This window comes from Ceratotherium simum, chromosome 10 (assembly GCF_057802395.1).
Source record: "Ceratotherium simum simum isolate JZ-2026a chromosome 10, ASM5780239v1, whole genome shotgun sequence".
In the NCBI taxonomy this organism is placed as follows: Eukaryota; Metazoa; Chordata; class Mammalia; order Perissodactyla; family Rhinocerotidae; genus Ceratotherium; species Ceratotherium simum.
Window position 1 is genome coordinate 37,821,368 of NC_141909.1, and position 16,743 is coordinate 37,838,110.

Here is a 16,743-nt window from a genome sequence, read left to right on the forward strand (position 1 = left end):
AACACAGGCACACATACACACAAGAAAAATACATAGTTAAAATTTTAACAAATGAGATGAAACAAAGACAACAAAAAGAATAACCCAAAAGAAAAAATGAAGCAAGTAAAAAATATATATAAATTGGTAGAATTAAACCCAAACATAATTTCATGAACAATATACAATTAACTAATTTTAGAACCTGGATAAATTGGGTAAATTTTTGAAAAATGTAAAATGCAAAAGTTGATGAAAAAGAAACAGAGCACATAAATAAGCTTTGTGGCTTATTCAATAACTGAAATGAGGTTAAGTCACCTTTTCCCAAAATAGCCAAATCAAAATGTTTTTTCAGGTAAGTTCTAGAACATCTTAAAGGAAAAATTAATTGCTTTCTTCTATAAGTTATTATACTAAACTAAAAAGAGTTGAAGTTTCCAGCTAGTTTTATGAGGCTAGTATAATCTTGATTCAAGAGTGAGATAAGGGAAATACAAGAAGAAAATCATAAATTCATTTCTCTTATGACTATAAATAGAAACATACTAAAGATAATTTTGATTCAGAGAAAAAGGCTTTTATGAATTTTAACACCTATATATTAGAAAAGTATTTAGCAAAGCTAGAAATTAAAGAGGCCTTGCCTTGGTAAATCTTATATACCAATACATTCAGCAGACATCCTACTGAAGGGAGAATCTTTAGATGTGTGCTTTTTAAGATAAAGAAAAATACAAATTTTCTCCCCTGAAACAGCTACTGTTTAACACGGCACTGGAGGTACTGGATGAAGTTTTAAGGAAAGCAAAAGAAAAGAGAATGAACAGGAACAGGTCAAAATGAGATTATTTGCAGATGATATATTCATCTACCTAGAGGAAAAAATAGCAGAATCAAAAAAGCTAGTAAAATAATTCAGTAAATGTGCCAGATAAAAGATGGATCTGTGAATGTTTCAACTAATGAACTCTAAACCAACAAGAAAATAAAAGTTTTTAAAAAGTTACTATGCACAATGCCAACAAAACTATAATTTATATAGGAATCAACCAAGAATACACAAGATAGTTTTAGGGAAAACTTTAAAATTTGATTAGCTTTAAAACTTTAATATTTGAAAGCAAATAAGATATCCTGAATACATGGAGAGACATTTTATGGTTTTGTATTGGATGACTTTATATGATAAATATACCAACCATCCCCAAATAAAATCAGAAATTCAGTGTATTTTTAATTAAAATTCAATTTGACTTATTTGAAGAACTTAACAAATTTATTTTAAACTTTATATGAAGAATAAAACTCCACTAATAGTTAAATAAAAATAAAAATAAGGGGGAGGATTTGTCTTATTGGTTATGAAGACTTATTTAGAATCATAGTATTGCAAAAGAATATTCTATTGGCACAAGAACAGGCAAAAAAAGCAAGAAAAGAATAGACATCTCAGAGACAGATTACTACACATTCAGGAGTCAAATTTGCAATATGGGAGCCACTATTTATTCAACTGGTTCAAATCAGGTTCTTAGTAGATAGTGTGGTGAAAAGTGGGTTAGTTTGCAGAGAGAGATAAAATTCGATTCTTATCTAAAAGGGTGGAAGAACCAAATGTGAAAGGAAAAATGTATTAAAAATGATGGAAGAAAATGTAGGAGAATGCTCTGTGACCAAAGGTTGGAGCAGAATTTCCTAAATTAGTTTTCAAAAGTACAATCCTCAAAGGCAATAAATACATAGATTGATAGACAGATGATAGATACATAGATACATAGAGGATGGTAGATAGGTAGATAGATAGGTAGATAGATGGATGGATGGATGGATGGATGGATGGACGGATGGATGGATGGATGGATGGAAGGATGGATGGATAGATAAATAAACAGATAGGCAGACAGTCTTCTGCATTGCATTCTTATTGACACTTAGTATATTGATGCTTTACATTCATGGCCTAAATTGCTAAATTAGATCCTGTGATTCTTTCAGGCTTGTTCTGAGCTCAGTCTCCGACTATTTTGCTGCCATGTTTACAAGTGATGTTTGTGAAGCCAAGCAAGAGGAGATCAAGATGGAAGGCATAGACCCCAATGCCCTCTGGGACCTTGTCCAATTTGCATACACAGGTACAGTAAAAGAATTACAGCCTCACGTTGATATTTTATGAATTTTGGTATTTAATAATAGGATTTAAAGCTTAAAAAAAACCACTTGGCTTGTACCTTTCATTTTCTTCAGTTGAAAGACTATCTCATAGAGAAAAATCAGACTACTTTTTCATTTGTCACTGAAATCACAAATGTAGACATGTATACATATAACCTACTCCCTTCCACAAAGGATTTAAACTGGCTTATAGAAATAAATAGTTGATAGAATGAGCTTGGGAGAGGAGCAGAGAGGTTATTAATTATCAAATAAGAATGTGTTTATGTCCATACTTAAAGCATTAGGAAGGGAAATAGATTCTGATTTTCTTTCCTTTTTGAAATTATGTGTTTAATAACTCTTTTTTCCTTGCAAGGTGTTATTTTAATATTAAAACCTTCACAGAATGGACTTGACAAACTTAGTTGAAAGGGACAATGAAGATACTTAGAGTTGTGAAAATGACTACTTTATGAAGCTGTTTTGTTTTTTCTGATCTACTCTGTTGATGTTTTCTATTGGCCTTTGTACCATATTATATTTAGCACATTCAAATAATTTTGCCAATTTAGCAAACATTTGTTGAATCTTGTTCAATGTGCAAGTATTAGCTGTATCTCTGGAGAATAAACTCATGAATAAACCATGTCTCTGCCCTCCAGAACCTCACAGTCCAAGTGGAGAAAAGAGTTAGACAAGGGAATAAATATGATATAATGCCAAACGTCAAGACGGAGTTAAAAGGAATAAAACTGCTGCTCAGAGCATTATCAGGGCTCACATTCATTTAAAACATTTTAATAACTTTTCAAGATTGGTATGAGAAAGGGAGATATTATAATAAAATCTTGTGATAGAAGCAAAGGTAGATAGTATGAGTTGATGTAACATTTTTATAAATAGTATGTAGTACATTTTGCCTGAACTCTTGATCACGGTACGAAATGAGGAAAGAAAGGTAGGCTATGGCCTGAATAATAAGCAGCAGGATCCTAGTTTAAGGAGCTGGGTTTTTGCCACATTTTTGGTTACAGAGAAACAAGAGATGGCTTTGTGTGAAGATCAGCCACTAGGACCGAAGGCCATGGAACTCGTGGGAATCTGTCCTCTTGGAAGATTTGGCTTACCTTGGAAAGGAGTTTGCTAGCACTAATATGACACTTTTACTCAGTAAATGAAACCTCTTTGAAAAGAAATGCTCTGGGTGCTTGAATCCTAAAGCAGCAATATGATGGAAAGACATTTTCCAGCCTCAATAATTTCTAAATTATATTTGATCAAAGCAAATATTGCACTGGACAAAGTTAAACAGGTCAGCAAGTCTTTCTTCAAGGTCACTGCAACAGGGGAGAGAGATCACAATTCAATTTTTACTTAATTCTGCTGGAACAAAGGTAGAGAGGGGTGATTTTTAAGTGCTGGGTGAGAGAGAGAACACAGCCTGTCTGTGTTTGCTAATGGGCTATACCTAAAGGAAAAGTAAACTTGATCCTCTCTTTATGACAGAAGGTAGTTTTACAACTTGGAGCAAGGTGCCCACTCGAATTATGCTCCTACCCTCCCACAAACACTGAGAAATAAGGATGCTGTCTTCCTTAATGTTAGCATTTCAAAAACATGGCTTTCAAGTCCTTGAGAAAAACATTCTTGGGTTGTAAGACTGGCAAGAGGCCAATTTTTTTTTAAATTATTTTTTAAAAAACAATTTACATCACAAAAGGACAGAGAAAGGATTTATAATTACAAGCTTTCTAAAGTAAATGCTCTAAGAAAAGGGAGATCAAAGGCCTAGAGTCAAAAAGTAGCCTGTCTAAATTTTAGTCAAGCTGAGACGACGTTAAGACTATCATGATCAATTTCAGTTTGCGTACAACCTGGAATAGTAGTATAAAGGATCACTGGCCTCCCAGCCAAGAGACAGCAAACATAACCACATTATTGTTTCCTGAAAAGGGAAGAATCATGAAGCTTACATTTTAGGGAGTCTTCTAGCAACATAAAGGCATAGATCCAACGCTTACAGCCTCCATCGCCTGGCAGCCTTGCGTTTCTTGTGCGCAAAACTAGGTCAAAAGACACTCATCATCGTTCAGCACAAAGTTGGAAGGTGTTTCGAGGCTCCCTGCTGAATGTAATGACCCAGATTTAGCTCTGCTTTGTGGAGGGCAGATGGGATACGAAGCTGCCTTTCAGCTGCCACTGCCATTTTGGCCTCCGCTCTGATACCCATATCTCTCTTGTTGATAAATTTCCAATTGTTAGTTTATAGAAATGTGCTAGATGAGCAAATAATTTACATGGTGATATTGGGGGAATTTTAGGCATAATATAAAATATGTACCTTGTCTTTTGCTATATACAATGTAAGAAATTATAACAATGGAAGAGATCAAGTGAGCCATGGTATAGAAAGGGAAGAATAGAAGTATCTGTATATGTGTCTATTTAGCTAGCTTGCTAGCTGATCTCTAAGACTTCCCTTTGTAGACGGCTAAAAATAAACACATCCCAGAGAAGGGAAAAAAATGAATGAGCAGTAAGATACGTAAAGGTCAGCCATTTGGAAATATTTTCTTAAATTTTGAGGTTTGAGAGGCATTCAAGACACTAAGGATGATCAACGATGTCAAGAATTGATAGCTAATTATTAGCTGTAGAAGTAATGTGTTCAACGGAGATGGATAAAACTGCTTTAAAATTATTTAAACAGATAAAAATTTCCATGAGATCTAGAAAGCCTGTTCAGTTTGAAAAAACCAAAGTTAGAAACTAAAAAAAATAATGAATGGGTAAAGTAGCTTAGAATGAATTTTTGACTGAGATAAGCTTTAATGGGTATAGAGTTGAATAATCTTTGATTTGAAGCAAGAGTAAACATCCTTTAAAGAATTTTATGTAGTAAAAATTTGTATGTGATAAGACATGGGAGACACCTCCCTCTTTTCTCCTACTCCAGCAAATTAGAATGAGAAGGAATCTGATCAGTAGCCTAGTAGAGTTTCAATAAGAACTAAAGCAAATACTTGGAGATTTTTTTTTTCTGTTAACTGGAAAGAGTGACCTGGGTACCAAGAGGTGAGTGCAGTGGTGGTAATAGCTCAAAGAAAATAAGACTTATTTTAAGGAAAAATGATATAATAAAGAAAAGGTTAATACTAGCAATATGTAAGACAGAACAAAGAAAACCTATAGGGTGTTTGTGTTGATAAAATTAAAAAAACAATTCTTGGAAGTATGAAGGGTAAAGATTAAACTGTAAAAATGATGACTAATTATTGAGTATCAAAATTAGCTTCTTTACTTAAAATACAAGTCACCATAAAGTTAATTTTCTTCACACATTGTAATAGATCAGGAATGGAAAGGAAATGAAAATTTACACTGGTGTTAGAAATAATTGTATGTCTAATATGAGGTTCATATCACTTTTCTAAATTCTTTATTAGCTGTTTAAGCAGTTTCAAAATTTCTTCTTTTTAAAAGTTTCCATTGTTTTTTCCTTATAGTTTTTCACTAGGAAATCTGAGTGTGATCTTAGCCATTCGTAGAGAGCAAAGGCCCATTGAAGCACCAGTGTGTGTTATAAATAAGTCCTTTACAATTAGGGTCTCTAATTTAAAGTTTGAAAACTTAGTTGTAACCCATACAACATGTAATTATAAGATTGCATATCATTTTTTCAAAATTAAACCATAATTCAGTTAAAAATATTTGAGAACTTACTGCATAAAGAGGGTCACACTAGGGACTAGAAGATAAAATATAAATTGAGACTGGATGGATACAGATTAAAATGCCATAAACCTTGAAAGACATTTGGTAATGAAGAGAATTATTGGAGCAGGGCATAGTGGAAAAGTCCTTTGGTTTTCAAAAGCAGGAAAATCTAAAGATCATTATCCACTTGATGGCATTCTCAGTTGTATAGTGTCAAATGAACTTAAAAACAGCTTTTAAACATTTTCCTATGTGTAGCAGAGCCTCTGTTCTATAATTTTACTTATCTAGAAAAGAGACTCAGTATATTATTTGTTTAATCTGCAGTACAGCCTGTGAATTGGAATAGTAAAATCAAGGCTGTTTTGGAATCATTCTACAGAACATCCTCAGAAGCATGAAATCAGAGAAGAAAAGAAAAAATATGTTTATAGTTTCTCATCATTTTACTTTCAAATCACTTAGAGAGTTAGAGATGTATAGAACTGTAGAAATTCCATCCTGAACATTATAAACTTTACATGTGATAATTTTTCTCTGGCCAAGTATGTGATGCAAAGTAGAGACACCAAGATTTTTTTTTGAAAATCATATATTTGATATTTCAAATAGACATTGACCAAATCATCGCAAGATAAATCAGTACTTTTTTGGTCTCTTTTGATTAATATGAGAGAACAAATTGTTTTTTCAGTGCTTAAGAGCCTCTGAAGTTCTTAATGGAGCCCAGTCAGTGAAATAAAGTAACCTGACAAGATCAATAGTATGATATTGAATCTATTACTAGAATAAAATGTCAGAACACAAATTGAATGGTATTTTCTCTGCCCAATCGATGTCCTTTTGTAGCGTATCTGTTATGACAAAGTTCCTTGGAGTGGCTTATGACTATCTTGCCCTCAAAATAGTTTGGGTAGCTTAAATGGATTCCCATATTGCACAGTGGCTCACTACAAGTGTATTAGATCCTCCCAATCTACTGCTAGTTCCCTGCCGGTAGCAATGGTGTCTGACAATTTAAGCACATGAATGCCTTATAGTCCTTCTTCTGTGAATGCATTGAATGCCTATCAGTTTTAATACATGCCTACTATGTGCTATGCCCTATGATGGGCTCTGGATAACAATATGCTAAATTACACACATTCTCTGCCTTTAAGGGTCTTTCCAATTTAGGGTTTAAAATAGCTATCCGTTGTTATCTTCTTTGGTATAAGCATACTTTTTGAGGTACACAGCCTAACATTTCCTCATTAGAGAATGGTGTAAAACAAATTTCGAGGGCTACTATATTGATTTTTTAGTGTGTGTGTATATATAGATAGATAGATAGATAGATATGCATATACATATATATATTCTTTAGTTATAGCCCAAAATTGGTGATCACATTGTGAAAATAAAAGGGGAAATTTTAATATGTTTGAAAAGGATGCTTGGGGGTTCACTGTATCTTAAAGCTGCCTTCAGTCTGATAGAAATTTCCTTCTGGTTTATCTCTTACATAGTCCCTACTATCCTGACATACTTGAAAATATACTGTGTTCATTGATGCGTAAGGAAATTGAGTTCTAACAAATATGGGAGATGGGATTGCAGGCTTACTAGCAAAGTGTCAGGTCCTGTAGAGAACTGATAAGGACAAGGTTTAAATAAAGGAAGCTGTCCATCTAGCAGTGGTATTAAGAAGAGGGGTAGAAAATTAAACTGCCAAAATGGCAAACCTTTAATCATACTGAAGAGTTAACTTCCTTGTAAAATTTAAAAAAAAAAGGTCTGTGTGCCATGAAGTTAATTAAAGTCTTTGCACATGCTAAGGAATGTTAAGATAGTTTCTGCTTACTGCCAAACATTTGAATGAAATAAATACACACACATAGGAGCTGAGATGTTTAATCTTCTACTTTAATATTGAAAAGTATATCAATATATTCAGCCTGGACTGAATATTCTATAGTCCCTGAAGAATTTTTTATTGTAATTAAAAGTAAATTATTGTTTCCTTTTTATTACTGGTTTAATTCAAGTGGCATGAATTATGTAAGCTCATTAACAGAACATAAGTTTTTTTAATTATTACTATTTTTTTATTTTTATTTTTTGTGAGGAAGATCAGCCCTAAGCTAACATCCATGCCAATCCTCCTCTTTTTTTTTTGCTGAGGAAGACTGGCCCTGGACTAATACCCGTGCCCATCTTCCTCTACTTTATGTGGGACGCTGCCACAGCATGGCCTGACAAGCAGTGCATCAGTGCACACCTGGGATCCGAACCCCAGGCTACCAGCAGCTGATTGCTCACCCTTACCCGCTACGCCGCGGGGCGGGCTCCACAGAATATTAGTTTTAAACTTAGGGCTTTTAGTAGATGGGAAAATTCTGTTCTAAATTTAAGAAATTGAGCTTTTAAAGATTGGTTTTATATATTATTATTACCCATTAATTAAAAATATTGATTTCCATAGGATGTTGAAATAACCCACATATTAGATAACAAAGTAAAAATAGTAAAAACAAAATAAAACAGATCAGTTATATATTGCCATCATACCCCTATCTTCTCATTATTCTAAGAAACTTATTTGTGTGTGTGTGTGACTGTGTCTGTGTGAAACAATGAATAATATAAAACTAATTTGGGGAAAATTATAGCATCAAAATAGCTAATCAAAAATGATGTGTATTTTGTGAATATTGTACAATTTCTTGTTGTTATTGAACTTCATCTGGGGTTTATGCTATGGGATTTTGTAAACAGACTGCAAAAGGAAATAGCTCTGTGAAACAATATTTCCTAGCTATGAAGGAAAGGTTATGTCTCTTCTGCACTATAACTCACATTTACTTTCTGAGTTTTCAGGTAAGGAAAATCTCTGAGGTCTCATCTTACAGGCAACTTTGCTTCATTAAAAAAATCTACTTTGATTTTATTTTATTGTTGTTCTCAATCTTATAACTGTTTACATTTTCTCTGCTTTGGGTACTAGGAAGGCAGGAACTGAATCGTACGCCACTATACCCACTGTGCAGAGTACATGCTATGTGTATTTGTGCATTAATCTTATATTTGACTATATTTTCTCAGGGTTATTTCACTTTCACTCTAATCCCAAAATATCTACACACTTGATTCTGTTGTCTTTGAGAGCCAGTATAGTGTAGTGTGTAGAATTTAATATAAGAAATATCTGGGCTTTTCTTTGACCTTCACCGGGACTGACATTCAACCAGAACTCATTGAAATGTGGGCAGTCCAGTGTTCATTCTGATTGTTTGGCATTTATTTTAATTGGCATGTACCTATTTCTTACTTCTCAAGTATTTTGATTATATCCCTTGGGCTCCTCCATTTTATAGTTAGGGGTCTTGGTCAAATTATTTAGTTTTATGGAGTCTTAAGATTACTCAACTATAAGAAATGGAAAATAATAATGTCTAAGTGACAGAATTGTTTTAAGAAGTAAATAAGCTAATAAAATTAGGTAGATTTAGCATAATGCTTAGCATATTGTAAGCACTCAATTATGATGATTATTATAATAGGTATTTTTGTAAGTTTCCTCAAATCCTTTGCACCATCTGCTATAAAAAAAAATGAAGATGAAGACTGAGAACTGGGGAGGGAATAGTTACTTTGCTCATCAAGCATTTATTAGTTTTGAATTCAATTTATTATATGCTTCAGTATTACCATATGATTTTTAATTCATATGTATGATGCCAAGTACATTTTTAGTGGTATGTGTTTTTTTTTTAAACCACCTACTTGTAATTTTGCTCTCATATATTTGAGCTATGTTTTTTTGTGTATTATCTTCATTATTTTGGTATATCTTACCTCTTTTGATCCAAACAGCAATGTTCTGAGATGGGCAGTTAGTAAAATCCTATTGTCAGATATAGAAAAGAAAGCATCTTAACATAAAGGTCAAAAAAAATTACATGAATTTGAAACCGTGATCCAATTTTCCCATTGGCATTTCAACATCCTTTCTACTAGATCTAAAGTTACTCAACATTCTGTTTGATTAATATGAGAAGGAATGTTGCTCATATGTACTTATGTTTTTGACACATTGAGTGAAAATTGTGCCCCTCTGTTGATCTAGTACCCACTGTCATCAAATATAATTTTTTCTTATAATTAATTTCCTTTAACACAAAATCATGAGTAACCTGAGGAAAGTATATAGATGCTATTCAAATAGAGAATTGTCTGTGATGGATCATAGCACTATTTAAAATATTATCTCCAGGCTTGGACATTCACAGTTTCATAACTTTGCAAATTTGTCTAATTTTATTTATTTTTATCTAAACAGGAGAAATTATTAAAAAATACTACACATGTTTAATATTTAACATTTTCAGGATGTTTCACATACATCTCAGTTACATCTCACAATATTCAGCTTTATCTTGCAGTTGGGAAAACTGAAGCACCAAGTTCATATGTTTCTAAATAATACAAATCTTTTAAAATACAATTTTACTTGAGTTTTGACCATATCTCAATACTTTCTATTTAAAATTTGATACTATTATATATAAATATAATTTTTATATAAAAGTTGATACTATTTGCAGATAGTATGTGAGAAAAGCAACAAAGAAGCAAACAAAACAACCCCCGTCACTGCACCCTTCTTAAGACTTCCATGAATTACCATGTTGCCTGGTTTGACATCTTCATTGAAGAGTTTACCTCCCCTTTATGTTTGAGAAATGAAATTTATAACGAGAACCCTAGGCACTTTAATTTTAAAGATTTTTTTTATTTATTCAGTTTTTTTCCCCCCAAAGCCCCAGTAGATAGCTGTATGTCATAGGTTCACATCCTTCTAGTTGCTGTACGTGGGACTCGGCCTCACGTTGGACGGAGAAGTGGTGCCTCCGGGCGCTCCCGGGATCCGAACCCGGGCCGCCAGCATCAGAGCGCGCGCACTTAACCGCTAAGCCACGGAGCCGGCCCGGCACTTTAATTTTAAATGCCTTGTGTCCCTCAAATAAAGGATGCTAAGAGCTACCCAACAAGGAAAACAGATTTCAGCTGGAAGTAGATTGCATGCTCAAGATACCCTAAAGGAGTCTTCAGACTGTGTGCTTGCTTCTCAGGCATATTGTAGTTGCTATTGCATTCCTCTTACATTACTTAACTGGAGAAGATATCCTGGCTAAATGGCCCTCACACAAGGCTGATGTGTGTTTCCCATACCATCTTTTCTTCTTTTCTGAAGAAATGTTTAAGTATAGGAAGAGGAGGGGATAATGCAGAATGAAAAATCAATAAAGAAAATCTAGATGAGTAATGGAAGTTCAATCTTGTAAGAAGAATTGTAAAAATTACTTTACATTTGTTTAATATATAACATTTTCATTTTTGATATACTCAAGTCTGCAAAACGTAAATAATACTTTGAAATATATGTCACTAATTATTTTTGTGAGCCATTTGGTAAAATGGCTTCAAAGTAAAATACATAACTGAGGGAAAATAAGGTATTAGTAATATATAACTGGATGTGCCAGGGTAGTGTTTGGGGAATTTAACACTTATTGGAGAATTAACTGTGTACTCCCTCAATAACACTTTCTAACTATTGCACTTCCAGGTCATTGGGGCTAAGAAATATTAATTATGAAGATGGATTGTTAGATGTGAAGATTACAAGAAAAGTATGAATATTTATAATCAGAAAATTAAAGTGGTAATCTCTGAAAATGACCTACAATGATAGCGGAAAGGGAATAAGATTAACCTATAAAGCATATTTTTAGAATAACATAGTGCTCCAAAGAAAATTATCTGCTAAAAAAACAAAAAAACCCCAAATAATCTGGCAACTCAGAAGCCCTGGAATGCAGAAGTGGGTAAGATGGTCTCATGTATAGGTGGGATGATGGAATCCCAATATGCGCAGATTATCAGATAATACAGCAAAACTGCTGACTTTTTTCTCTCCACGTCACATCCATCCAAGTTAGTGCATGAAATATTTAAGCACCCCAAGATAGAGCAACTTTGTAGATAACTTCAATTCAACCTAGTGCTATGAGAACATACTCCTACATATTGTTGCTGTAAAGTCTGTCCAGTGAGAGCTTATATTCTCTTATACTTATCTCTTTCAATCTCCCCTCTATTTTCCTGACTGAAGTAGAGTATAAAGGAAGAAAAAATCTAAAATGTCATGTACAGAAGTCATAAGATTACGACTTTGATCTTAGTTTCCTTTCTAAGTATCCATAGTATATAAGACTTTGAAATTCAAATTGAAAAGACCTGAAAAGGACATTCAAATTTGAATTCACAACACCCATGGCATAATTTGCACCATATGTAAATGTCTTAAGATTCTGTTTGTATTCATAAAAATGACATATCAATTTGTTTTAACTTCTCACTCACCAAAGCAAAAAAAAAAAGCATAATCATTTATGTTATAAAATAAAAGCAAACATTTTGCTCAACATAAACACAGATTTCTGGTATTAAAATCTAAGAGGAATATTTCCTAAAAGCTAAGAGAAATAATTTTGAATATTTAAATACTCATGAGGCACTGTATGAGGTACTTCATACATCCTCACTATATGCCAAAAGTGGATATAATAACAAATTACAGAACTTTTTCTTCTTTTGGCTGATTTAAATTCAAATGATGTTCTTCAGACACACGAATTACTAACAATTTTGTGTATTAAACAACAGAATATTAAATCCAGGGATCAAACTCAATTGGGTTCAAGATACATTTAATTTAAATAGAATGGTATTATATTTGCCAAACTCAGAAGTACATGTTCTGCCTAAAGATATCCTAAAGTATTTAACTCTCTAAGGGGCAAAGGATCATATTTGTTGTAGGTCTCATATAAAAGTTGCCAAATTATGTTACTTATAGTGAAAGTTTGGATAACTTACATAACCATGAGTTGATTGTTTTTATTTTCTATTTTTCTCACAAACAAAATTTCCTTGAGTATTAAGTGACAGGCTGTTTTAGATTAAACTCTACAGCAAACACAGAGGGTGAGAAAATCTATATAGTTGATCAGGGACAGATTTATAAATTATGATATACTGAAAATAAGGGGTCTACTCTACCTTAAAGTCAAGGAAGTTAAATACCTGTGTATCAATGTGAGTCAAGGGCACGTTGGAACAAAGTCAAGATTTTTACTGAGCAAACAATTCTTTCTTCTTTCCAAATGATGGATATGTAAGGATAGTAGATTTTTAAAAATTTGAGTAAATGAGAACTACGGACATTTTTGGTTCTGACCTGACACCCATGGACTTTTCTGAAAGAAGAGGTGGGCAGGTAAGAATGGAAAAAATGATGGCCTCTGCTGTTGCAACTACTTTTCTACTGGTCCTTGCATAGATATTTCCTTGACTTTTCTAACAGTGAGCTCTTGAACTCTGAGACATATTTAGTACTCAAAAAACATAAACTGCACTTTTCTTGTGGCTGGAAAGCATGTAAGACATTGTGTAATGCTTAATAAACTCTAAGCTTATAGAATTTCCCAGGTATAGCTTGTCCTTCTATTTTCTAAAACTGGTTTGCTATAATTTTTTCCAGATGAGAAGGAGAGAGAGAGAGGAGACCAGGATGCCAGTAATGTGTCACGTGTTAGAATAAGGAATAATTTGATGGAAGCAAAGTCTAAATTGCAGTAAAAATAAATTTCTTATGGTAACTGTTAAAAAGACATGTAAGCCTACTGAAAATAATAAAATAATGTAAACCAAAATTCTCTTAACTCTCCTGCCTTTTTTGAAACACTCAAAAAATTCTATAAATTTATTGATATAAGTAAATAAAGAAAGGACAGAGAATATACAAATCTCCCATGTAGAATTCCAAATCATTTATGTAATTAATTTGTCCTCAAGGAGATAGAGCGTAACTCTCCTCTCCTTAAATGTGGCTGTGTGTAGGGATCTTCTTCCAAAGAACACAGTATGGAAAGGAGGGTAAAAGAGTAATTTTACAATGGAGAAACCTGACAAACACTACCTCTACCAAGTGATCAAAATTAATATCTACAATGATAAGTCATGTTGATAGTAAGTACCCTTGATATGATGTGAGACCTAAAGCCCATAATCCCAGTGTAATAAAAATTAGACAAATCCTAATTAAAGGACATTCCACAAAATACTTAAGCACTACCCTTCAAAACTGTCAAAGTCATCAAAAGCAAGGAAAGTTTGAGATACTGTCACAGCCGAGAGGAGCCTAAGGAGACATAATGACTGGATGAAATGTGGTTTCCTGTGTTGGATCATGGTCAGAAAAATGGCAATAGGTAAAAAAAAAGTCTAAGGAAATGTGAGTAAAGTATGGACTTTAATTAATAATAATATAACAATATTGATTCATCAATTTAGCATAGGTATTATACTAATGTAAAATGTTAATAACTAGGGAAAACAGATGTGTGTTACATGAGAAATCTCTGTCCTACCTTTACAAGTTGTCTGTAAATCTAAAAGTATTCTAAGAAAAAGGTTAAGTTTTTAACCCTTATGAATTACTAAGATATAAATTTTTATTTTGTTTTAATTTCTAGTGTGGCAATGGTAATATTTCTCTTTATTTCTATTAAAGATAGATAAATACATAGATACACAGATACATAGAAGATAGATAGATAGATAGATAGATAGATAGATAGATAGATAGATAGATAGATAGATAGATAGATATAGTATTTAATTTATTTTATGGATTTTATAGACAATATTGGCACCTATCTGGTAAAGTGCATTCTTTTCTCAATGTAACTGATTTTATAGATGAAATATGGTTATACAGCACAGCTGTTAATAGGATATTCTTTGTCTGTTAAAAAGCTGAACAGCATAGATTTATATTCTTCTATAATCTTCAATTTTTCTTCTTCATTCTATTTTACATATTTTCATTCCAATACAGTGTAAATTTAACTATATTCTCTTATAGAAAATCAGAGTTTGTCTTAAACACATATTTGGAACACTCAGTAAGTTGAGCATTTACTTACTGTGAGACTGTAGATAAATGTAGCACACATTGGAGGTGCTCTATCCGAAAGTTATTCCCTTCTTATTCCTCCAGTTCAGTGAGGGGAGGGTGAGTCTAATTATCTAATTTTAATTTGTATAGGGTCAAAATCAATCATTCGGGTTTTACGCCATTTCTAATTATTGAGTTAGGCTTGGTGATGTGATACAATTTTACTGAGGCAACATGGAGAAAAGACTTCTGGGGAGCTTTCAGTAAAGATTTCCTCACAGATGCAAGAGAAATATACATGAAGGAATAGTTCCTCTTCTGATGAGTGTTTTCCTGTCTAAAACTCAAGCTTGAAACTATGGCAACCATGAGGGAAACAGCAAGTCACTTGAGAAGATGGCTGTTTCCTGATGATGTGTTGAGCCTTTCAATTAGTTCTGGAGACAACCTTCCTCTAGAATTTTCAAAAGAGATTATAAATATTTCCTTATTATTTGAGAAATTTTTCTCAGGGTTTTCTGTTACAATAGTCACAGGTTCCTCAGGTATCTAAAGTTTCATCTAGGTATCAGATATTTTTAAGCCAATTTTCTATGACACCTAAAGTAAAAACATGTAGATTTTTCCCTCTTAGTAAACTGAAAGCCATTTGCGATCATTCTGCCTTGAAAGTTAACTTTGAATGAAAGCATGGATAATTTTTTTTCATTAACAGTATTCATGTATTTTTTTAGGTTAACTTTTAAGTCAAATATGTGACAGATTTTTGCCTTTTTACCATCTAAGTCTGTCAGAGAAATGGCCAGGTTACGGATATAAAGAAATATATCATGCAGAGGTAGCTCAATTTGTATGCATTCAAGATCAACACTCGCTAATATTCCATTTGCGCCTTCTGGCTTTTACAAATGGATCCTTTCATTGGATATATTCCAAGTTGAAAAAAATAGAACATTTTTAGCTCTTTGAAACAAATAATGTTTATATGCTCCAAATTTACGTCAAAAGTTACAAATAAACAGTTTTTAAAAATTAGTCTACAGCAAATAACCTGTGAACATTCAAAAGTTTTCTCCTTTTTTTTTACAGGAAAGAATGGAGGGATGCCCTACTAAAATTTTATCTAAATTTTTATGAAGTACAGTGCTAGACCCAGTATTTGAATTTGGACTGAATAATTTTTTTTTTTACAAACAAATATCTTACAAACCCAAAGCTTATGACACTGGCATACTATCTCTGAATCACATTTCAAGAGTTGATTCGGGAAGGTAAAGATACAAGTGTGCACACACACACACATCATGTTATATGTTAGGTTTACACTTATAAGATTATTTTTAACACTATGTCAGTCATGATAATGGCATATGTGAAGTTGCCATGACTATATGTTCTATTTAATGTAAACTTGAAGAAAAAAATTAACACATAATCCACAATGTCTCTAGATTATAATATCTTACTTTTGTGATTTTTTGAGTAAAGTTTGAATTAAAGCCCACAGACAATATTTACAGGTACTAGTCACTCAAAACATTTTTGATAATATTTTAATATTTTTATAGCTTTATTGATGAATAATGGACATAACAATACTATACATGTATAAGGTGTACAATTTGATGTTTTGACATATATATACACACATAAAACCATCACCACATTCAGGATAATGAATATATTCATTACCCCCAGATGTTTTTCATGCCCTTTTATGATCCATCTTGTTGCTTCTCCTCACCCCTACCCCATACTCAGGTACTGATGATCTGATTTCTGTCACAATAGATTAGTTTGGACGTTTAAGAATTTTAATTAAATTGGCTCATGGAGTTTATTTTTGTCTGATTTCTTTCACTCACCCTGCTTATTTTTCACTC

The 16,743-nt window shown here is 32.8% G+C and overlaps 1 protein-coding gene across 2 annotated transcripts in view; it reads left to right on the forward strand.

Moving 5' to 3' along the window:
- The window catches only part of KLHL1 (kelch like family member 1), a 348,324-nt gene that overhangs the window by 132,424 nt on the left and 199,157 nt on the right, over positions 1-16,743 (forward strand). For both annotated transcript variants that reach the window (XM_014781788.2, XM_087435763.1), the window contains one exon: positions 1,978-2,114. In XM_014781788.2, the coding sequence (XP_014637274.2) occupies positions 1,978-2,114 (137 nt within the window). The remainder of the gene's footprint in view (positions 1-1,977; positions 2,115-16,743) is intronic.